General features: G+C 38.1%; 1 protein-coding gene and 1 long non-coding RNA gene across 2 annotated transcripts; one reads left to right on the top strand and one right to left on the bottom strand.

Moving 5' to 3' along the window:
- The first annotated feature begins 65 nt into the window (after positions 1 to 65).
- LOC140945427 (serine/arginine-rich splicing factor 10-like) lies at positions 66 to 12,543 on the top strand. The gene is made up of 5 exons (XM_073394452.1): positions 66 to 130; positions 207 to 311; positions 12,104 to 12,207; positions 12,331 to 12,418; positions 12,501 to 12,543. Exons 1-5 carry the CDS (start codon positions 66 to 68, stop codon positions 12,541 to 12,543), a joined length of 405 nt encoding a protein of 134 aa, XP_073250553.1.
- LOC140945771 (uncharacterized) lies at positions 1,061 to 4,634 on the bottom strand. Its single transcript, XR_012166750.1, has 3 exons — positions 4,505 to 4,634; positions 3,978 to 4,094; positions 1,061 to 3,414 (listed from the first exon to the last, which is right to left on the bottom strand). It is a non-coding gene; the product is annotated as an uncharacterized lncRNA (long non-coding RNA).
- Positions 12,544 to 20,503: the final 7,960 nt, after the last annotated feature.

A 20,503-nucleotide genomic window follows, 5' to 3' on the forward strand; every position in this document is an offset into this window, starting at 1 on the left:
CCATAATAACTCTTATAGCGTGGTTTTCTTTCACCGGGAACAGTCTTCACCGGGAAGCAACGAAAATGTCGTCGTGTTCAAGACCAAAGAACTGCTCACTTTACGTGAGAAACTTACCTCGCGAGACAAGGTTAGACCAGTTAAAGCATTTTTATTTAGTTTTTGCTCACTTTTTTTCTAATTTGCGACCTGACTTTTCTTGTTAGATCAGAAGATCTTGAACGCCTCTTCTCCCAATATGGCCGCGTTACCGACGTTCACATTCCGTTGGACCACTACACAGGAGAACCCCGAGACTTTGCTTATGTACAATATCCTTTTTTCTTTCTCAAGAGCCTTATTTTGTCTTTGGTTTCTTTTAGTCTGAGTTTGTAAAGGTTTGGCACTAAAATGACTTTCTTGTCCTTTGATAACGCGGGCAAAAGAGTCGGTAAAAGAGCTAAAGTAACAAGAAAACGTCAGGCAAATCTGTAAAAATTTTAAAGCCCGATTTAGCCCAACGTGGAAACGAAAGTTCGTAAACGCTAAGCTTCACTAAAAAGATAGGAATGCTCATAAACACAGGTTGAAAAAAGGTGTTTCCGTTTCCGTTTTTGTAACGGTTACCTAACGGAAACCTGAATATCCGCAGACGGAATTGTAACGGGGAATACGTGTATCAGTCATGTTTCAGTTTCTGCGGACACGCTTAAACGCATCCCTTATACTCGCGTTTCCGTCAGGTTTACTTTTGCGGAAACGCTAACTGCCGTCATGTTTCCGCAGTCCGTAAATTCAGAGGATACTCAATTATCCGTTGAGTTTCCGGAAGAGTGAGTGCGGAAACTCAGTTGGATCGGTTTATACTCTGCAGCCTTCATGTTTCCACAGATTCCACTTTCGGTGGATTATTCACTGGATTTCCTAAATGTGTTAACTTTACTTAACCACCCAGTTTCGAATCATATGTTCATTCTATCCGGTATATAAAAAAGTGGACGTTTGTGAGACTACCCTGGACCGTTTCATGCATCCACAATGACCCATTTTCGCTGATACACACAAATCCAGCTGAGTCATATTTAGGTGCATTTTTGGTATTAAAGTTTTTATTAAAATAATTCTCTCTCCATTTTCATATAATATGTACATATGTATATTAAATATTTTCACAATAAAAAGAGACTCCTTACAATGTATTCCTATTTTCTATATCCAAAACTGTAACTTTTCAATTTCAATAGGCCACTTCCGAGTTCCAAAAATTCTCACTTTCAAAATGAGGCGAGGTGCGCAACCTCTCTTGTGAAATGAGTTTTATTTGCATGAGAATGAAAAATGATTTCCATATCAAAGGCTGAGCACTTAACCTCGTTTTGAAACAGAGGCCCGGGGAACTCGGAAATGACCTATTAAATAATCCTTTTAAAATTGACAAAATTCAAAATTTTTTCCTTGAAATGATTTGGTAGAGGATATTACACGGGGGCGCGAAGATATGAATTTTATTTTCGAGTGGAAAAACAATATTTTACGAACGAGCGCAGCGAGTGAGTAAAATACTGTTTTTGCCACGAGAAAATAAAATTCATATCTTCATGCCGCCGCGTAATGTTCTTTTTATTATATAGACAAAAAGACATCGATAAAATAATAGAGGGAAATTACCGAAATTACTTCATCGATAAAATCACGTGTGAGATTATGGAAAATAAACCACTCGGGTCCCGGATGTAGTTTTTATGAATTTTACGAGTGGTATATTTTCCAGTAAAACACTCGTGTCTATATAATAAATTAACATAATAATTATACAGTCTAACCTCTTCTTATGGACACTTCTATACGACGGACAGTTCGTTTGGTCCCAGAAAAGCCAAAAATCATGCAATCCCTACCTCTATAATATAGACACCTCTGTAAAGCGGACACTTGGTTCTGTCCCTTTAGTGTCCGTATTAAAGAGGTTTGACATTATTATAAGTAACGTGCATTTCCATTCCAAAATAACTCCAAGAAGTAGTTCACGGCAAAATTATTACATAATTTAACAAGAAAAAATTACAAATAAAAGTCTTACTTAGTTACATGTAAGACTGCATAAAATCCCATTAGGAAATCTAAACTGCTGCCTTAATTCTTATTAGCAAGTACCAGTACTTGGTGGATCATCCCCAAAAATTATTGTTAAAGCCTACACAAACTGATGAGAGGCCATTATTGGGGAGTATCAGACTGATGCTACAACGACGATAGTGATGCAAACAAAACTAGCCATAGGCTTTATATACAAATGTATAAGCTAACATCTCTACACATGTATCTCACTTTTTGTCGCCACTCTGCTGTAAGTGCATGGCTATAACTTGGACCTGGCTGTGGCATACAAAGTAGTCTACGAGAATTTGCCTACATCTGAGTTTGAATAGTAATGACAAACTGCACACTTTTACAAGCGACTCACTTTCACAATGCATCTATCTTACACTCCCTGTTTTATGGTTTTAGGATAATCCATTGACTGTCCTGTAATTTCAGCAATTTTAATGAACACAGTCGAGTAAAGATTGACTTCTAGAATAAAACTCTTATCACCTTTCCAATAAGATTGTGCAATTTAGTTAGAGTTGATCATCACAGGATCATCCTGACTAAAGGGACAATAATACATTAGGGACTTTAAGCAAATTGCTACAGTGACCTCTACTATGGTGGTCGTGGTTACAGTCCTGAAGAGAGTATGTTACTGTTGCCCGTCAAATTTCAACTTAATGCAAGTGGCATTGAGGGCTTTTCGCTCATTTGGTTTCGTTGTTAGTAAAACGCAGGGAAGACTGAATTACTGCCCAATGAACTAGAAGTGTCAAATACGTTCTTGATTAAGAGAAAAAAATGATAGGTTTTAAACCAGTGAAAAATAGGGGGGAAGTAGAATTTTATACTCATGTATAAGCGACTATGCCATCACATTTTGTGCTTCGGCTAAAGCTCATTATTTTTCTGGACATCACGCGCACGGCGTCATTTTTGGACTTTTTACTCCCAGTTGCCATAGTAGCGATCACTGTAGCAATTTGTGACTTTGGTATTATTGGCATCCTGCCCATGGAGGGCAGTTATTTGGTACTGGTCTGTCTGACAAGTATTTATCAACCTCTCTGGTTATTTTCCTGGCTGTTCTTTCTTTGCCTCTTTGACATGTAAGCCTCACAAAAGGCGTCAAGAACAGCATTGATGTTTCTTAGCGTTGACCACTCTGAGCATAGTGGCCTGATGTACCTGGGTGGTGGATCACTGGCCCTCTCTTCACTGTCTTCACTCTCCTCCAAAGACAAATTGGATAGCATTGTGTAGGTCTAATAAAGCCTTTATTTTGGCTTTGTCATCTGGAGAAAGTTGTGCCTTGTCCAACACGTCTGTGCGATTCGTCAATTTCTGAACACCAAAAAAACTTATTTAGTCACAGTAGCATGACTACTATGATAAACATTTAATTAACATATACTTTGTTCTTCAGCAACAGTTTAGTCTGACAAAATAGTCACCCTAAATATTTTGAATCTTTAGATTTGGTTCTTACTCTCTACTCTGAGCAATTTACACTACAATCAAACCTTGCATATAAATGGAAAGGACACTGTTAACATTAAAAATGTCAAAGGGGGTAGGGTGTGGCCCTAGTGCATTCTATAACAATCATTAATTATATATGCATAAGACACACATGCAAAACATGTGTTGTGTTCTTAAAAAAATGAAAGAGCCTTGTGCCCTTAACCTGAAAGATCCAGGTACCCAGGATGAATGTGTTTGAATAAACTAAGACTTCCTTGTCACCCAAGAGCAACAGTAATGCAACAGGGCCCACCAGGCACTGCCAAAGCACAGCTGTGTTGCAGGACAGGCTAAATAAATCACTAAGTGGATGACTTAAACTACACAGTAAAAATATTTGCACTGCAAGCATTAACAAAATAATGTACATGTATTTTACCTACCTTTTTAGCTCTCAAATTGGAATCTTGTCTGAACTCTGTGTTCTTCAAGTTTTCCATTCTACTGCCTTACCACATCTGCGCGGGTACTTCTCTGACTCCAGTACTGAAAAATGGCCCCTAGCAAAAGGAAAGCATGTTAAATGTGCAGGTCTGTAGAAAAGGAATTAAGAGTGCTTCTTGGTGTTGCTAAAAGTATTGTTGGTTTGCTCCTATTTTTGGTGTGGGTATTATTCAGTGGCTTTTCCATCTTTTGTATTTATGTCATTAGGGGATTGCACTTGTCAGCAACACCAAGAAACTACAGTGGAACCCCGTTAACATGGTCATCAATGGGCCAAAAAAGTTTTGCCGTATTAATGGGGTGACGGTATTAATGAGGGTTTGTTTACAAGAAAATGTTTGGTGGTTTTTGCCAGGCGGCCAAAAAAAAGTGGCTGTAATAACAAGGTGACTGTATTACCGAGGTGGCCGTAAGGCGTGGTTTCACTGTACCAAATTCAAGAAACTTAGAAAAATGTACAACTTACCTTTTTTCTCTGTTTTGGGCCATTTCTTTTACCCAAAATTTCCCCTCACTTTGTTAACCAAAATACCCTCAATGTTTTTGTTCTCCACATCAGTATACCTCAAAGAAATAAAAACCAAAAAAAATGTCAAATATTTATATCAAAATAATAACAATACATGTATTACATGTATTGCAACAGCCTGGTTCTAAAAAAACTAGTAAGCTTAAAATGAGGCAGTTTTCTGGTAGTGCATTACAATGAAAAATATTTAAAAAATGACGGTTGCTTTTATCATCAAATAAAGCCGCTATCCAAATGCTTGAGGCACAAAACAAAATTAAAGTGTAACAATACAAAAAAACTGTGTAATCGTCAAGTTGATCTCCTTGAGCCATTTGTAAAAATTGAGAGTATCATTAACACAAGCACCATTTTGTCCACTCAAAGAAGGATAAATAGAATAATTCCAACTTGAGTCAATGAAGGTTGCTTTTTCATCGAATAAAGCTTTTATCCTTGTTTTCGAAGCTTAACAACAAATTGAAGTGTAAAGAAATAATTATTATATTCCTGACTAGTATTCTTGTTTATCTCCTGGTGACTGTTGCAACATTTGAAATATCATTAACACAAGCACTACTTTGTCCACTCAAAGATGGATAAATAGAATTGCGACTTCCCACTCAAAGATGGGCGTCTTACTTGTGTCAATGAAGGTTGCTTTGTCATGGAATAAAGCTGTTATCCTTCTGTTTGAAGCTTATCGACAAATTGAAGCGTAAGGAAATTATATTCTTAAAAAAATCTTCCTGTTTATCTCCTGGTGACTTTTGCAACATTTGAAAAATCACTGACACAAGCACTACTTTGTCCACTCAAAGATGGATAAATAGAATTGCGACTTCCCACTCAAAGATGGGCGTCTTACCTGTGTCAATGAAGGTTGCTTTGTCATCAAATAAAGCTGTTATCCTTGTGTTCGAAGCTTAACAACAAACTGAAGTTTAAGGAAATTATATTTCTGAAAAATCTTCTTGTATATCTCCTGGTGACTGTTGCAACATTTGAAATATCATTGACACAAGCACTACTTTGTCCACTCAAAGATGGACAAATAGAATTGCGACTTCCCACTCAAAGATGGGCGTCTTACTTGTGTCAATGAAGGTTGCTTTGTCATGGAATAAAGCTGTTATCCTTGTGTTCGAAGCTTAACCACAAATTGAAGCGTAAGGAAATTATATTCCTGAAAAATCTTCTTGTTTATCTCCTGGTGACTTTTGCAACATTTGAAATATCATTGACACAAGCACTACTTTGTCCACTCAAAGATGGATAAATAGAATTGTGACTTCCCACTCAAAGATGGGCGTCTTACTTGTGTCAATGAAGGTTGCTTTGTCATGGAATAAAGCTGTTATCCTTGTGTTCGAAGTTTAACAACAAATTGAAGTTTAAGGAAATTATATTTCTGAAAAATCTTCTTGTATATCTCCTGGTGACTGTTGCAACATTTGAAATGTCATTGACACAAGCACTACTTTGTCCACTCAAAGATGGATAAATAGAATTGCGACTTCCCACTCAAAGATGGGCGTCTTACTTGTGTCAATGAAGGTTGCTTTGTCATGGAATAAAGCTGTTATCCTTGTGTTCGAAGCTTAACCACAAATTGAAGTTTAAGGAAATTATATTTCTGAAAAATCTTCTTGTATATCTCCTGGTGACTGTTGCAACATTTGAAATATCATTGACACAAGCACTACTTTGTCCACTCAAAGATGGATAAATAGAATTGCGACTTCCCACTCAAAGATGGGCGTCTTACTTGTGTCAATGAAGGTTGCTTTGTCATGGAATAAAGCTGTTATCCTTCTGTTTGAAGCTTATCGACAAATTGAAGCGTAAGGAAATTATATTCTTAAAAAAATCTTCCTGTTTATCTCCTGGTGACTTTTGCAACATTTGAAAAATCACTGACACAAGCACTACTTTGTCCACTCAAAGATGGATAAATAGAATTGCGACTTCCCACTCAAAGATGGGCGTCTTACTTGTGTCAATGAAGGTTGCTTTGTCATGGAATAAAGCTGTTATCCTTGTGTTCGAAGCTTAACCACAAATTGAAGCGTAAGGAAATTATATTCCTGAAAAATCTTCTTGTTTATCTCCTGGTGACTTTTGCAACATTTGAAATATCATTGACACAAGCACTACTTTGTCCACTCAAAGATGGATAAATAGAATTGTGACTTCCCACTCAAAGATGGGCGTCTTACTTGTGTCAATGAAGGTTGCTTTGTCATGGAATAAAGCTGTTATCCTTGTGTTCGAAGTTTAACAACAAATTGAAGTTTAAGGAAATTATATTTCTGAAAAATCTTCTTGTATATCTCCTGGTGACTGTTGCAACATTTGAAATGTCATTGACACAAGCACTACTTTGTCCACTCAAAGATGGATAAATAGAATTGCGACTTCCCACTCAAAGATGGGCGTCTTACTTGTGTCAATGAAGGTTGCTTTGTCATGGAATAAAGCTGTTATCCTTGTGTTCGAAGCTTAACCACAAATTGAAGTTTAAGGAAATTATATTTCTGAAAAATCTTCTTGTATATCTCCTGGTGACTGTTGCAACATTTGAAATATCATTGACACAAGCACTACTTTGTCCACTCAAAGATGGATAAATAGAATTGCGACTTCCCACTCAAAGATGGGCGTCTTACTTGTGTCAATGAAGGTTGCTTTGTCATGGAATAAAGCTGTTATCCTTCTGTTTGAAGCTTATCGACAAATTGAAGCGTAAGGAAATTATATTCTTAAAAAAATCTTCCTGTTTATCTCCTGGTGACTTTTGCAACATTTGAAAAATCACTGACACAAGCACTACTTTGTCCACTCAAAGATGGATAAATAGAATTGCGACTTCCCACTCAAAGATGGGCGTCTTACCTGTGTCAATGAAGGTTGCTTTGTCATCAAATAAAGCTGTTATCCTTGTGTTCGAAGCTTAACAACAAATTGAAGTTTAAGGAAATTATATTTCTGAAAAATCTTCTTGTATATCTCCTGGTGACTGTTGCAACATTTGAAATATCATTGACACAAGCACTACTTTGTCCACTCAAAGATGGACAAATAGAATTGCGACTTCCCACTCAAAGATGGGCGTCTTACTTGTGTCAATGAAGGTTGCTTTGTCATGGAATAAAGCTGTTATCCTTGTGTTCGAAGCTTAACCACAAATTGAAGCGTAAGGAAATTATATTCCTGAAAAATCTTCTTGTTTATCTCCTGGTGACTTTTGCAACATTTGAAATATCATTGACACAAGCACTACTTTGTCCACTCAATGATGGATAAATAGAATTGTGACTTCCCACTCAAAGATGGGCGTCTTACTTGTGTCAATGAAGGTTGCTTTGTCATCAAATAAAGCTGTTATCCTTGTGTTCGAAGTTTAACAACAAATTGAAGTTTAAGGAAATTATATTTCTGAAAAATCTTCTTGTATATCTCCTGGTGACTGTTGCAACATTTGAAATATCATTGACACAAGCACTACTTTGTCCACTCAAAGATGGATAAATAGAATTTCGACTTCCCACTCAAAGATGGGCGTCTTACTTGTGTCAATGAAGGTTGCTTTGTCATGGAATAAAGCTGTTATCCTTGTGTTCAAAGCTTAACCACAAATTGAAGTTTAAGGAAATTATATTTCTGAAAAATCTTCTTGTATATCTCCTGGTGACTGTTGCAACATTTGAAATATCATTGACACAAGCACTACTTTGTCCACTCAAAGATGGATAAATAGAATTGCGACTTCCCACTCAAAGATGGGCGTCTTACTTGTGTCAATGAAGGTTGCTTTGTCATGGAATAAAGCTGTTATCCTTGTGTTCGAAGCTTAACCACAAATTGAAGCGTAAGGAAATTATATTCCTGAAAAATCTTCTTGTTTATCTCCTGGTGACTTTTGCAACATTTGAAATATCATTGACACAAGCACTACTTTGTCCACTCAAAGATGGATAAATAGAATTGCGACTTCCCACTCAAAGATGGGCATCTTACTTGTGTCAATGAAGGTTGCTTTGTCATCAAATAAAGCTGTTATCCTTGTGTTCGAAGCTTAATGAAAAATTGAAGTTTAAGGAAATGATATCCCTCTACAATCTTGTGACTTTTAGAACCTTTCTGCACCATCATATTAAACTTGTTATTGTGCATGTACACAAACAGAAAAGGTTCCTTTTAACACTACAAGTCTCGTAACAAGCACTACATTTATTTCAATTTTGAACAATTCCCATTGGTAGTAAGGAAATGCACATTGTATGCAAAAAATTAATATGAACATTAAATATTATTTTCGTACAGGTTTATCCTTGTGATAAACATCTACAGTCTCAGAAATTGGAGTGGAAATGTTTTGTACATTTCAGTGTCAAGGAATTTTTATGAAATATTTTTCTGTCATTGATATTTGATTCCGTACTCCGTTCCGGGATTCCGTTTCCCCATTCGAGATTCATTATTTTACGGCTGCCATCTTCGCCAATAAAATGTGTATTAGTATACAGAAAAATTATTTTTCGGTGAAGCAGCAACTATGTCTTTATTGCAAAAGAAATCAGACAAACACGTGCTTTAGAGGTAGATGTTATCAAAGAAACTACAGGCAACATACAAAGGTCAGATCTGTAGGGAGCAACTCGCTGTCGCCTGAAACATGTAAGCTTATGTAAGCTCACATGCGAAACGATTTTTATGATCGACACCCAAAGCTGTTACATAGACTTAAATATGCTTCTATATATTTAAACAAGATTCAGAATGTACTTACGAAACAACAAGGATCCACGGTTTAAAATAGGCGTTCTTTCTTCTCAATGGTTGTTGAAACACTCAGTGTGCATTCGAGTCGCCACGAGTGAACTCCTTCGACACCGCTTCCATGGGATTTGGCGTTTCATTTAAATAGTTTTTCGAACTATTATTCCTCCCTGCAGTCTATCTTCGCAATCTATCACACTCTCCTCGCTCATCTTCACAAAAAAAACGGCCCTGCATGTACAAACCACCAAAATGGGAGGCGAAACGACAGCGAAGAATGTTCAAAAGGGCGCGCGATTCAAAATTCAACGTGAAAGCGAGGCACGCATGCTCATAAGACTCACGCCTCCAGAGCGAGGCAAAATGGGTGCAAGCGTGTTAAAAACTCATTTATAATTTATTTTGCTGTTTCTAAATTGTTTCAAATTACGCTTCAATGTTTGGAGCGTTAATAATTTTAATAACACATCTTTGAATCTCTTAGAAAAGAAAGACAGAGGAAATCATCTATCATGTCGAAAACGAACGAATTTATCATATACTTTTTGCAGTTTGTTATAGAACGAATACTACAGATGTGCCTTTCATGTACCGTTCATCGAAGTGTCACTGGCTTTAACATTGGGCTAAAGCTAGTGCAGGTTTCTTTGTTTTGTTGGGCAAATCTCAGCCTTGGGTATATGCTTGAAATATTCTTAAAATTTCCCAAATAAAAATAGTGTATCCCTATGAATGACACTACCATGACCACGACTTACTTTTCCATCCCGGCTTTTGCAAATGGTTCGTAAGTAAAACGCTTGAGCGAGCCGAATCTTGTCGAAGTAAACGGCGATTGTCGTTTAGACCTATGATCGGCTACACAAAGTCGAAAGAGAAATTAAAATTCCGCATCTTACTTAACTTAAATCATTTATTTGTTCACAATGCTAAGAAATATACACTCCGAGAACGTCTAAACTAGCAGGATACTTAAACCTTTTGTATTTATTTACATTCCGTCTTTTGCCACTGGCCTATTTTGGTCAGATGGACAACCTTGAGTACCGTCTAAGAAGTCACATCAGAACATCATTAAGAACGCTTTACATACTAAAAATAGTGCTGTTGCCGAGAAATCCTTGGCAGCACATCGCCTACTTAAAATTAAATCAACCGAAGTTAAAAGCTACCAAATTTCCGTAGAAAATTGTCTGCGGAAACGCGACTGATACGACCTTGTACATTTCAGCCAACGGAAACGCAGCGTTTCCGTTCTGCGGAAACGCGAAACGCGACCTCATTTTGCTCTTACGTGTTTCCGCCCTCCGGAAATGTGACAGAAACTTGAACCATCAGATTTCCGCAAGGTTTCCGAAATACGGAAACGCCTTATTTCACCCTGTGATAGGAAAGGCGTCGATTCAGCGAATGAGTTTAAAGATTTGAATTGTCAAGCTGCCTACGTTTTACAGAGTGGCTAGAGTGTCTGCACGTGGGACAGTGATGTGTAAAACGGCGCGTAATGCTGTAAAATTGAGGTATGGCGAATTTCGTGAGCAGTGTTTCGATAACTGCGGTGAAAAGGTTGACGTCTGTAAATGGTGTATATAGTGTAAATAATTATTGCAGAGTTCAACTTTTTCGACGGTGTCCGTTCCAAAGAGCAAAATTGTCACCTGTGCTCGGATGGAATCCGGTCGTTTCGCCTACGGTCTGTTCGCCTACGACTAGAGTCGATTCGCCTACGTCTTGTATGTCAGTTCGCTTACGATTCATATGTTGAAGCTTTAAATCTGAATTATTAAAAGTCCTTGTTCCTTGTAGCCTAACACGAAAACACAGCAAGTCGATACATTCTATCCTCGATGTCAAGAAAAACGACGCGCTAACACATCTAAGTTGGATTGTTTTTAAAAACGGCGGAACCCGGTCGTCTATGAATAGAATGTGTAAAAGACGTTTTGCTTAAAATGATTTGAGAAACGTGCGATTTAAGAAACGAGTGAGCAGCGCACTAAAGAAAGCACTGTTTACGGTCTTTGTGTAGACTTGTGAAACGTGAGCGGCTCCTAAACTAAAGAAGGTGAGACTTTTCATTAACATATACGAAATTAGCTTCCGTTTCACTTGACAGTCGGTTCAATTTCTAATATATTCTACGTCGATTTTTGCGACTTGTTAAATCTTTTAACTAGTTCAGTATATAATGTGTCCGGGTATTCTGAAATTGCTCCGTTTGCATACTCTCATCTAATTTAGCAAGATTACAAACAATATTTAAAGTTAAAGCCTTCTTTATGTAGACTTCTGACTTCAGCGGCGCTTATACTAAAGGAGGTGAGAGTTCTCATTAGCATTCTCGGAGCAAAGAAGAAACAAAATTAAAAGGTGACATTTCAGCTTACTTCAACATTGAGATAATGGTGATACCGTCATCATTTCTGTAGTCTTTTATGTGTAATGTAAATATAGAAGATGTGAATGTGTTTCCACAGAATTTTACCGAAAAAAATAGTTTTTCAAGAAATCAAGGTCATTTTTCAATTAAAAGAGAGAGTGCTACACACACAAACTAAAAGGTTGTCCTTGTAGATTGACAAGGTGTTTGACAGTTTTGAAGATGTCCCAAAGAGGAAGTTTATAAATTAAACACCTTAATTAGTAATACCTGAATGAGTTGATAAAGCAGGGGCATCAACCATCAAAAGAGATTGTCAGCAGGGTAAGCAATTATCAAGCTTTTGTTCCACGCAAAGCTTGGTCGAAAAATAGTCAAGCCTTAACATACCATACATTTGAAGATATACGTGGTGCCGAGGATGCCAATCACTATCTAAACGGAGTGACGTTCCACAGAAAAGAAATTCAGGTTCAGTTTGCAGAGGGACAAAGAAAAAGTAAGGCATAAGAATAAAAACGTGCAGGTTGAAATATGACTTGTGCCCTAACTATATCACCACACAAATTTTCTGGTGTTGAAGAATACGATTACTCAACATGAACCTTTTTCTTCCTCTTAGCACCAGCACAGATGCGTGGCAAGGAAAGGAGAGAAGCCCATGGTTACAGCAGTAGTAATAGGAGAGATAACTACGATGAAGGGAACAGGTACATTCTGATTCTATGCTTGATAGACCAATTTTGACATGTTAAAATTGATTAAGTTAGTATTATTTCTTATTTTTTGCAGTCGCCGCTCCCGTAGTCCCGGTTCAGGAGGAGGGGGGGAATAATTTATTAATTTATTTAAGAATTATCCTTTTTTGTTCATGTAAATTAAACTGCGGAAATACACATTTTAAATGTAGATATGATCATCACATCTGCCATTCACGGGTTAAGATGAGCTCAACAAACTGGGCCACCCCCAATATAACGGTGTTGATAGCTAACTTGATAGAGCACTGACGCGCTAATGCAGAGACCATGGGTTCGAATCCAGCTAAAGACCCGAAATATTTTTATCGGGTTAATTTGCAATTGTATCTTCGTTTAAAAAAATTCGGTTGATGTTTGTCCAAATAGATTACCCCTCCTTCACCCTTTTATTTGTTAAATTAGCATAAGAGAATGAGTTTGGATCGTTAAAGTGATTTATTTGTAGTACTTGCACATTTCAAAACGGTTTGTATTTTAGTAACACTGTTAAAAATGACTCCTGTGAAAATACTAAGGCCTTCAAATAGTCCAATAAGGTTGACGAAGGCAGAATATGGTTTCGACTTCTTGATACCGGAACACCTTTTAGATCATTCTTGGAAAGCTAACTATTGTATTGTAGGACTTCTGCAGTTTAATTTGGTACTTCTCCTTTTCCTCAAAGATCGAATATTAATTTGTTCGTAAGGTTTTCAGTTAGGTCAACTTTTAGCGTCGATTTTCCCCGCGATCTTCATTCCACCAAAATATTCTTATTGCCCTTACTTAGTTTGTGTTATCGTGTATCATCAATGCATCGGGAATCAATGGCCGCTATTAGAAATTACAACCTCCACTTCCACTTTCAGTTATATCTATTTGGTTTGATAATCAAAAAGGCGTTCACTTGCAAAACTACGGTAATTTCAATTGACGCCCGGTTGACAGAATTAACATTCAGGCAAACTCGCCCAATTTTAATTTATTAATTTATTTCATGTCGCGTTTTGTCTACTTCGTACCTTGATTTTCCTCCACAATTTGCCCGTCTTCCTTTCGTATTAACAAGGCGCGTTCTGTTCGTAGTTTGTCGGGGGTTACCTACGCTAATGTGAGGGATGTCTCGTTGTGAGTGCTGGTCATCACTGGTGAAGGTTGAGGCCAGCGGCAAAATTTCCGATTTAAAGAGTTGAAGGGTAAAAAGCCTGAGACCAGTTGCGCTACTGACTCGACTGCTGTTGCCTGTGAAATATCACAGCCAGGAATCGAATGATGCGAGTGAATAAGTGTAAATTATGATGATGTTTAAACATTAACCTATTCATCATTAGGAAAGAAAAATAGTTTGCAATGAGAGGCTAATCTATGCAATGTTTGTTTTTTAAGGCGTGGACGATCAAGGTGGCAAAGGTGATCGAGAAGGTGATCGTGGACGATCGCTCTCACGTTGACTATGATGGCTTTTTTCACCACAGCTGCTACCATTTCGGCGCCTTGGGGGACGTGACCGTGATCCTCCTCTTCTTCGAACCCCTCTGTTGACCGTGAGGGGGGTGGCAAGGGTGATCGCGAAGGTGATCGTGGGCGGTCGCTCTCACGTTGACTATGACGATTTTGTTCACCACAGCTGCTACCATTTCGGCGCCTTGGGGGACGTGACCGTGATCCTCCTCTTCTTCGAACCCCCTCTTTCGACCGTGAGGGAGGTGGCAAGAGCGATCGCGAAGGTGATCGTGGGCGGTCGCTCTCACGTTGACTATGACGGCTTTTTTCACCACGGCTGCTGCCATTTCGGCGCCTGGGGTGACGTGACCGTGATCCTCCTCTTCTTTGGACCCCCTCTGTCGACCGTGAGGGGGGTGGCAAGGGTGATCGCGAAGGTGATCGTGGGCGGTCGTTCTCACGTTGACTATGACGGCTTTGTTGACCACGGCTGCTGCCATTTCGGCGTCTGGGGGGACGTGACCGTGATCCTGCTCTTCTTCAGACTTCCTCTGTTGACCGTGAGGGAGGTGGCAAGGGTGATCGCGAAGGTGATCGTTGGCGGTCGCTCTCACGTTGACTGTGACGGCTTTGTTCACCACGGCTGCCGAAGATCTTGGACGCCTCTTCTCCCAATATTGCCGCGTTACCGATGTGCATATTCCTTTGGACCACTACACAGGAGAACCCCGAGACTTTGCTTATGTACAATTAGTCCATGGGCCAGGACCCCAAATTTGATGATTTGGTACCAAAAAGAGGGACAAAGAGCGGCTTATATTTTTAAAAACTATGACTCCTCTAGTTTATTTTAATGTATGATAACCACGTCAAATTAGTAGTTTTATAGGGTTTATCACGTGATGAAGTGACGTCACTCAGCTTTCAACAATGTCGAATAAATGTACGTACATAAGTTTTTACTCATGTTTTTACTCATGTTATGGGGCACATCTAGATGATTAAATGGTACCACTGTTTTGCAAGTGATTTTCGAGGCTTTTGTAGCAAAATTAGATGGATTTTGGTTTTGGTTGCCATGGTAACGTAGAAAAGTAGCCTTTTGAACCAGAGGGTCGATAAAAACTAAAGTAATAAAGATTAATTGTTTGAAAAATCTGTTAAATGATAGTTCTAGATAACAACTGGATACTAGCTTGACTCAGGTGTTAAAGCTACCTATGGCGCTGCTATAATATGAAATTACCTTTTTGGCGGCCATATTGGATCCGCCATCTTTGATTTCCAAACATGCCAATTTTGTCCCCTAAAGTGCCCAAAAACGATCAAAACTGAAAGGAACATGCAAAATCGCCACATTCAAGCTGTGAAAGAAGCTGCTCTTAAAGCTGTAAACTGAAACACCATAGATACAAACTCTTCCGCTTTGCTAGAGATTTCTCCATATCTCTAGCAAAAGTACCGGTACTAATTGTGGTTTTTCTGTGAAGTCATGCTTTTTGGACATCCGAGGTTGACATGCAAAACGTTATAATTCCTCTTACAGTGACCACTTGTTTTTATGTATTTTGGGTGTACATTTGGCAAGTCATATGTTTAAATGTAGCAACGACTAGTAATGACTATATTCTTCTGCGGTCAATAAATCCACACACATTTTATTTATCATGTCGACAGCCAAAGGAAATAATGCTGAAAAACAGAATCAGACCACATATTCTAGTCCTCGTCAGCATCGACTTCTACTGTGACAGCTTGTTTTTCTCGCCTGTTGTCACAATTGGAGAGCCGGCACTTGTCTGTGCACTTAAGACCATTCGCAAGGCAGCTATAGTTCGGGAGCCTATACAAGATTTGGTGCAAGAACAAAAAAGTAGCTGTAAAACTGTTGCGGGAGCTGGCTGACCACTCAACCAATCAATCCCTAACTTTTTCTCATCCTGAATCCAGCCATGTCTTAAGGGACTCGGAATTTCAGGGCAGTTCTCAATTCTTCGCCTCCACATTCCTGTTTGCTAGTTTGCTCGACACGCATGTTTATACAGGCAATCAGCGCAAGGTGGTAGTTGGTCGGACTCGATGTTACATCTCTTTGGACAGAACAATCTATATCTTAGCTCATTGATGCTGTTTGTCCCTGGGCGGGAACTGTACATACGACAGGTGAAATTCTGAAGCATCTGGAATAGATTATCTGAGAATTCCCATTTCACTCCTAAGAGGTCAAACATTTCCTGAAAGGATCTCTGTTCTTTGACAATTCAAAGTGCACCAATCTTACCCCGTCCAGAAAGAGCACTTACTGTGTCGCAACCAGTATAAGCGTAAATTTTGACCTATGGCTTGCACTATACTCGTGATGCTGATGTATCTAACTCTTGTTTGTGTTCCACACTTGAAAACTATTGAAGACGGAATTAGGTACTTGAATGACACTCAAAGAATAAATACATCTGTATCTTCTAATACCACAATCAATGTGCTGTAATCCGATCTGGCTGCGTGAGAGAAATGAAAGAAGGCGCACTAAAACCCACAAAAGGTTTTTCCTTCGGGTATTTTCTAACGCTTCCTGGCAATTTACTTCAACATATGTTCTTGGCTTAGGGCCTTGACGCTCACCTGCATACTCAAGCTGGGAATAAGAAATACCATGACCATAACGGTTTAGTATAGACACTAGCTCTGCATCGTTTGTGAGAGTTTTTACAGCATACCACAGAAGAATTTGTTTAGGTGGCTTAATCCTCCCTCTGGTTACTCCAAATAACAGGTCTTGCGCGAACGACTTCATCAACCGCTGGACTCTTTGAGAAGATTATCTCTAACGAATATTTGCTGCCAGTCAGCAAGGTATGCAAAAACGCACTGTCATTGAGCTCTGAAGGGCGCGGTGGCCATGACATTTTGCTTTCTTTGTTTAGAATAGCATCGCGGATGTCAGCCGCAGCTTTCTGAATATTGGAGATCTTCATTGTTGAACCTTTGGTTTCTTTTTCTGCCATAAGGATATTTAGTACATTTCTGGCGATTTGCACTGGCGTTAGGCTAGCAGGGATTAGGAATACACGGTTGCTGTTTAGCAAGTTTTCAAACTTGATCAATTCACTGAATTCTGCTTCTACGTTCCTTTTGATATGCTTCTTTGTTGATGGCTTACATTCCTTAGCCCCTAATGACATTAGATACTCTACAAGTAACTGGATCATCTCAAGCAGCCTTACGTTTTTCTAATTTTCTATCACATCTGATCTTATAAAGTCAAAAAGCATCTAGTAAGCATCAGACCCTAGACGGGCATATTCATCATCCGAAGATTCACTGCTCATATCAGGATTCACACTGCTGCTTGCTTCTGGTCTAGTGCAGCTCCTGTAGCATGTCCTGTGATAACAAGCCTCTGTTGCAACTAATTCGAGCGACACAAGGGCAAGAATCTTGCTGTCATTCTTTTGTGTAGCAATCTTTCTGATAGAGCTATCTGCACGCATATCTCGGCATTGTACTTAAGGCTCACGATTCCTTGTACCCTTGAAATATTTTGGCTTTTCACAAAAAATACAAATGCGCTCGTATGTTGTGGAAATATTGGAAGATCCTCGAATAGAGACTCTCCTAGCCACTTGTTCCTGGTGAGTCTGGCTATTGGATGATTGCTGGGATAATTTATCCAATACATTTTTCATTGTAAAAATGCTTCAACACTTACGATGGTAGTAAATGAGCGAAACTTCATCGTCTCTTAAAGACTTCGAAAGTTGTACGATTTCTTGGTGATTTCTAATCTGTGCTGCACGTAGCAAGGTTTTCCACGACTCCTCGTCTTTAGGATTAACTAAATCACTGCTATCGTCGGTACAGTGAATGATCCACTTCTTCTTGCAGAAACGTTTGACTGCATTTGACTCCTCAGCATCATCAACACTCCTTCTTAGATGAGGACCCTTTTTGTATCAGATTTTTCAGCGTTTAAGTCGCAATGCAAATGCAATAAACAGGGACATAACAGCACATACGGTATATTATAATTTACGAAAGTCTGGACTTCCAAAAGTTTTTTTTTTCATAGCGGTGCCATGATTTGGAATGAGTTACCACAAAAAACATACGAAGAATAACATCGCTATGTCATTTCAAAAGGGAAGTAAACCAGTTAGCTTTCTAGTTTTCTGTTTCCCAGCACAGGGCAATCATGTAAGCCATTCAGGTGTATGTAGTCTTTATATCCTTTTTACTTCACTGAACCTTCTCAGACTGATGATTTTATCGTGTTTAAATAAACCAAATGTATCTATGTATTAAAAATTGGCATATCATATTGAGTTTTCATTACCGAATAACCGATAATTCAAATAATGTCGACTGCAAGAGGTTGATCATTCCTAAAATTAGATTTTATTTCAAAATTTATAAATATATAAACAGATGTTTATGATTGATATGAGCAAAATACATATCGGATTATCGAAGTGAACATTGTACAAGAACTGTAAGTATTTGCAAAATTCTGTTTATTAAGTCAAAAGTTCAAATACTTTTGCCTCAAAAAGTTTTAGCGCTTTATTAACTAGATGATTTTGCTGACTTTTCTTGAAATTATTGCGTTTTGTATGGTAAAATGGCTATTAAACCGGCAAATCAAGAACCCACTACCCTTGCCATATTAGCCGCCATTTTGGATTTTACCCATAATGCAATTCGGACGCTACTTTTGAATTTTCTACGCTCTACTTTGGTTAAATTCAGAACAAATAATATTTTGGCGATAGAAAAATGCAAGAAAAAACTTCTCATGTCTCTCATAATAAATTAAACTACAAAAGATATAGTACATTTTAAGTGCACGTTTAGTATCCTCAAAGGTCATTTCTGGCACTTTTACATGAAAAAAATATCTTGAAAGCTACTCCTACAGAAAGGTTATCATACAAATTTTCAATCTCCACCTTATGTGCTATCAATTCGCAGCAATCATCCTTTGTCCCTCGAATTGGTACCAAAATCAGGATTGGCCCATGGACTAAATATCCTTTTTCTTTCTCAAGAGCCTTATTTTGTCTTTGGTTTCTTTTAGTCTGAGTTTGTAAAGTTTTGGCACTAAAATGACTTTCTTGTCCTTTGATAACCAGGGTAAAAGAGTCGGTAAAAGAGCTAAAGTAACAAGAAAACGTCAGGCAAATCGATAGATTTTGAAGCTCAAGCTAACCCAACGTGGAAACGAAAGTTCGTAAACACAAAGCTTCATTAAAAAGATAGGAATGCTTATAAAGGAAAGGCGTCGATTCAGCGAATGAGTTTAAAGATTTGAAGTGTTAAGCTGCTTCCGTTTTACAGAGTGGCTAAAAAAGTGCTCGGGGAATAGTCGAAAGTGCGAGTAATACAGTAATGATCGCAGCAAAAGAAAAGGAAAGAATCAAGTGTGTAGAGATTAGTGGGATCGGTTTCTCAAAGATTAAAGGCATTATGTAAGTACTATATCATGGAAAATTCACCCTGCTTTATTGAGTCATTTAATTCGTGGTGAACCTTAACTTTACATTTTTATTTATTTATTTAAATAAATAAAAAAGGTAAAATGGTGGTCAATTTCAAAAGCAGAAATGCTTAAATTGGAGGATTTATAACCTTATTGAGGCAACTTAAGAGTACTGTGAATTCTCTATTAAGCTCCCAAGGGGGCTTGTTTATTTCAAACACATTTGGGGAGGGGGGGGAGCTTAATGGAGACGGGGGTTTATTTAAGTCAACAAAGACAATAGTATCAGTTTTCCATAAAGAACTAGCACAAGTACAATCAATTTTTGGTTTGAGGCAAATGTTTTTGAAACCATTTTTGAGGCAAACGAGTGGATAGAGATCACTGCTGCTGACCACCCAGTTATGATGGTGTTTAAAAAATAAAAAGACGCGTAAAGAAAGGTTGTTTTGTAAGAAAACTAACTTTTCTTAATTTTTCTAAAAACTGCCAATTCTGCGTTTTTTCCCATATTCAGGCGCAGTAATCTCTGAAAATTGCTTGGTTACTCTAGTTTTCTCTGTGGATTTCAATAGCCCTTGGTATAATCAACTTATCTCATGAAGTCATTATCTGGGAGAAAATACTTCCCGTTAGTGGGCACCGTTGAGATTAGTCAGTAACTGTAACTTTATCACAGTTTAAATATAACCAGGCACACCAAACTGTTATACCTGTGATAAAAGTAGAGATTAAAATAGGCTTTTTCATAGACTATAATTAAAACAATTATTTTATCAGCATCATTCTCGGAGCAAAAGAAGAAACAAAATTGAAAGGTGACAATTCAACTTACTTCAACATTGAGATATAATGGTGATACCGTCATCATTTCTGCAGTCTTTTATGACTGTAAATATAAAAAGATGTGAAGGTGTTTCCATAGAATTTCACCGAAAAAATTAGTTTTTTCAGGATATCAAAATCATTTTTCATTTAAAAGTGAGAGTGCTACCCACACAAACTAAAAGGTTATTCTTGTAGATTGACAAGGTGATTGAATGTTTGGCAGTTTTGAAGATGTCCCAAAGAGGAAGTTTATAAATTAAACTCCTTAATTAGTAATACCTGAATGAGTTGATAAAGCAGGGGCATCA

This window comes from Porites lutea, chromosome 8, assembly GCF_958299795.1.
Source record: "Porites lutea chromosome 8, jaPorLute2.1, whole genome shotgun sequence".
Taxonomy (NCBI): Eukaryota; Metazoa; Cnidaria; class Anthozoa; order Scleractinia; family Poritidae; genus Porites; species Porites lutea.

Excerpts from the sequence above, each read along its gene's own strand:
- LOC140945427 (XM_073394452.1), top strand. The coding sequence starts at position 66 with ATGTCGTCGTGTTCAAGACCAAAGAACTGCTCACTTTACGTGAGAAAC. Across the intron at positions 131-206 it reads AACTTACCTCGCGAGACAAG|ATCAGAAGATCTTGAACGCC; the intron begins GTTAGACCAGTT and ends TTTTCTTGTTAG. Across the intron at positions 12,419-12,500 it reads AACTACGATGAAGGGAACAG|TCGCCGCTCCCGTAGTCCCG; the intron begins GTACATTCTGAT and ends TATTTTTTGCAG.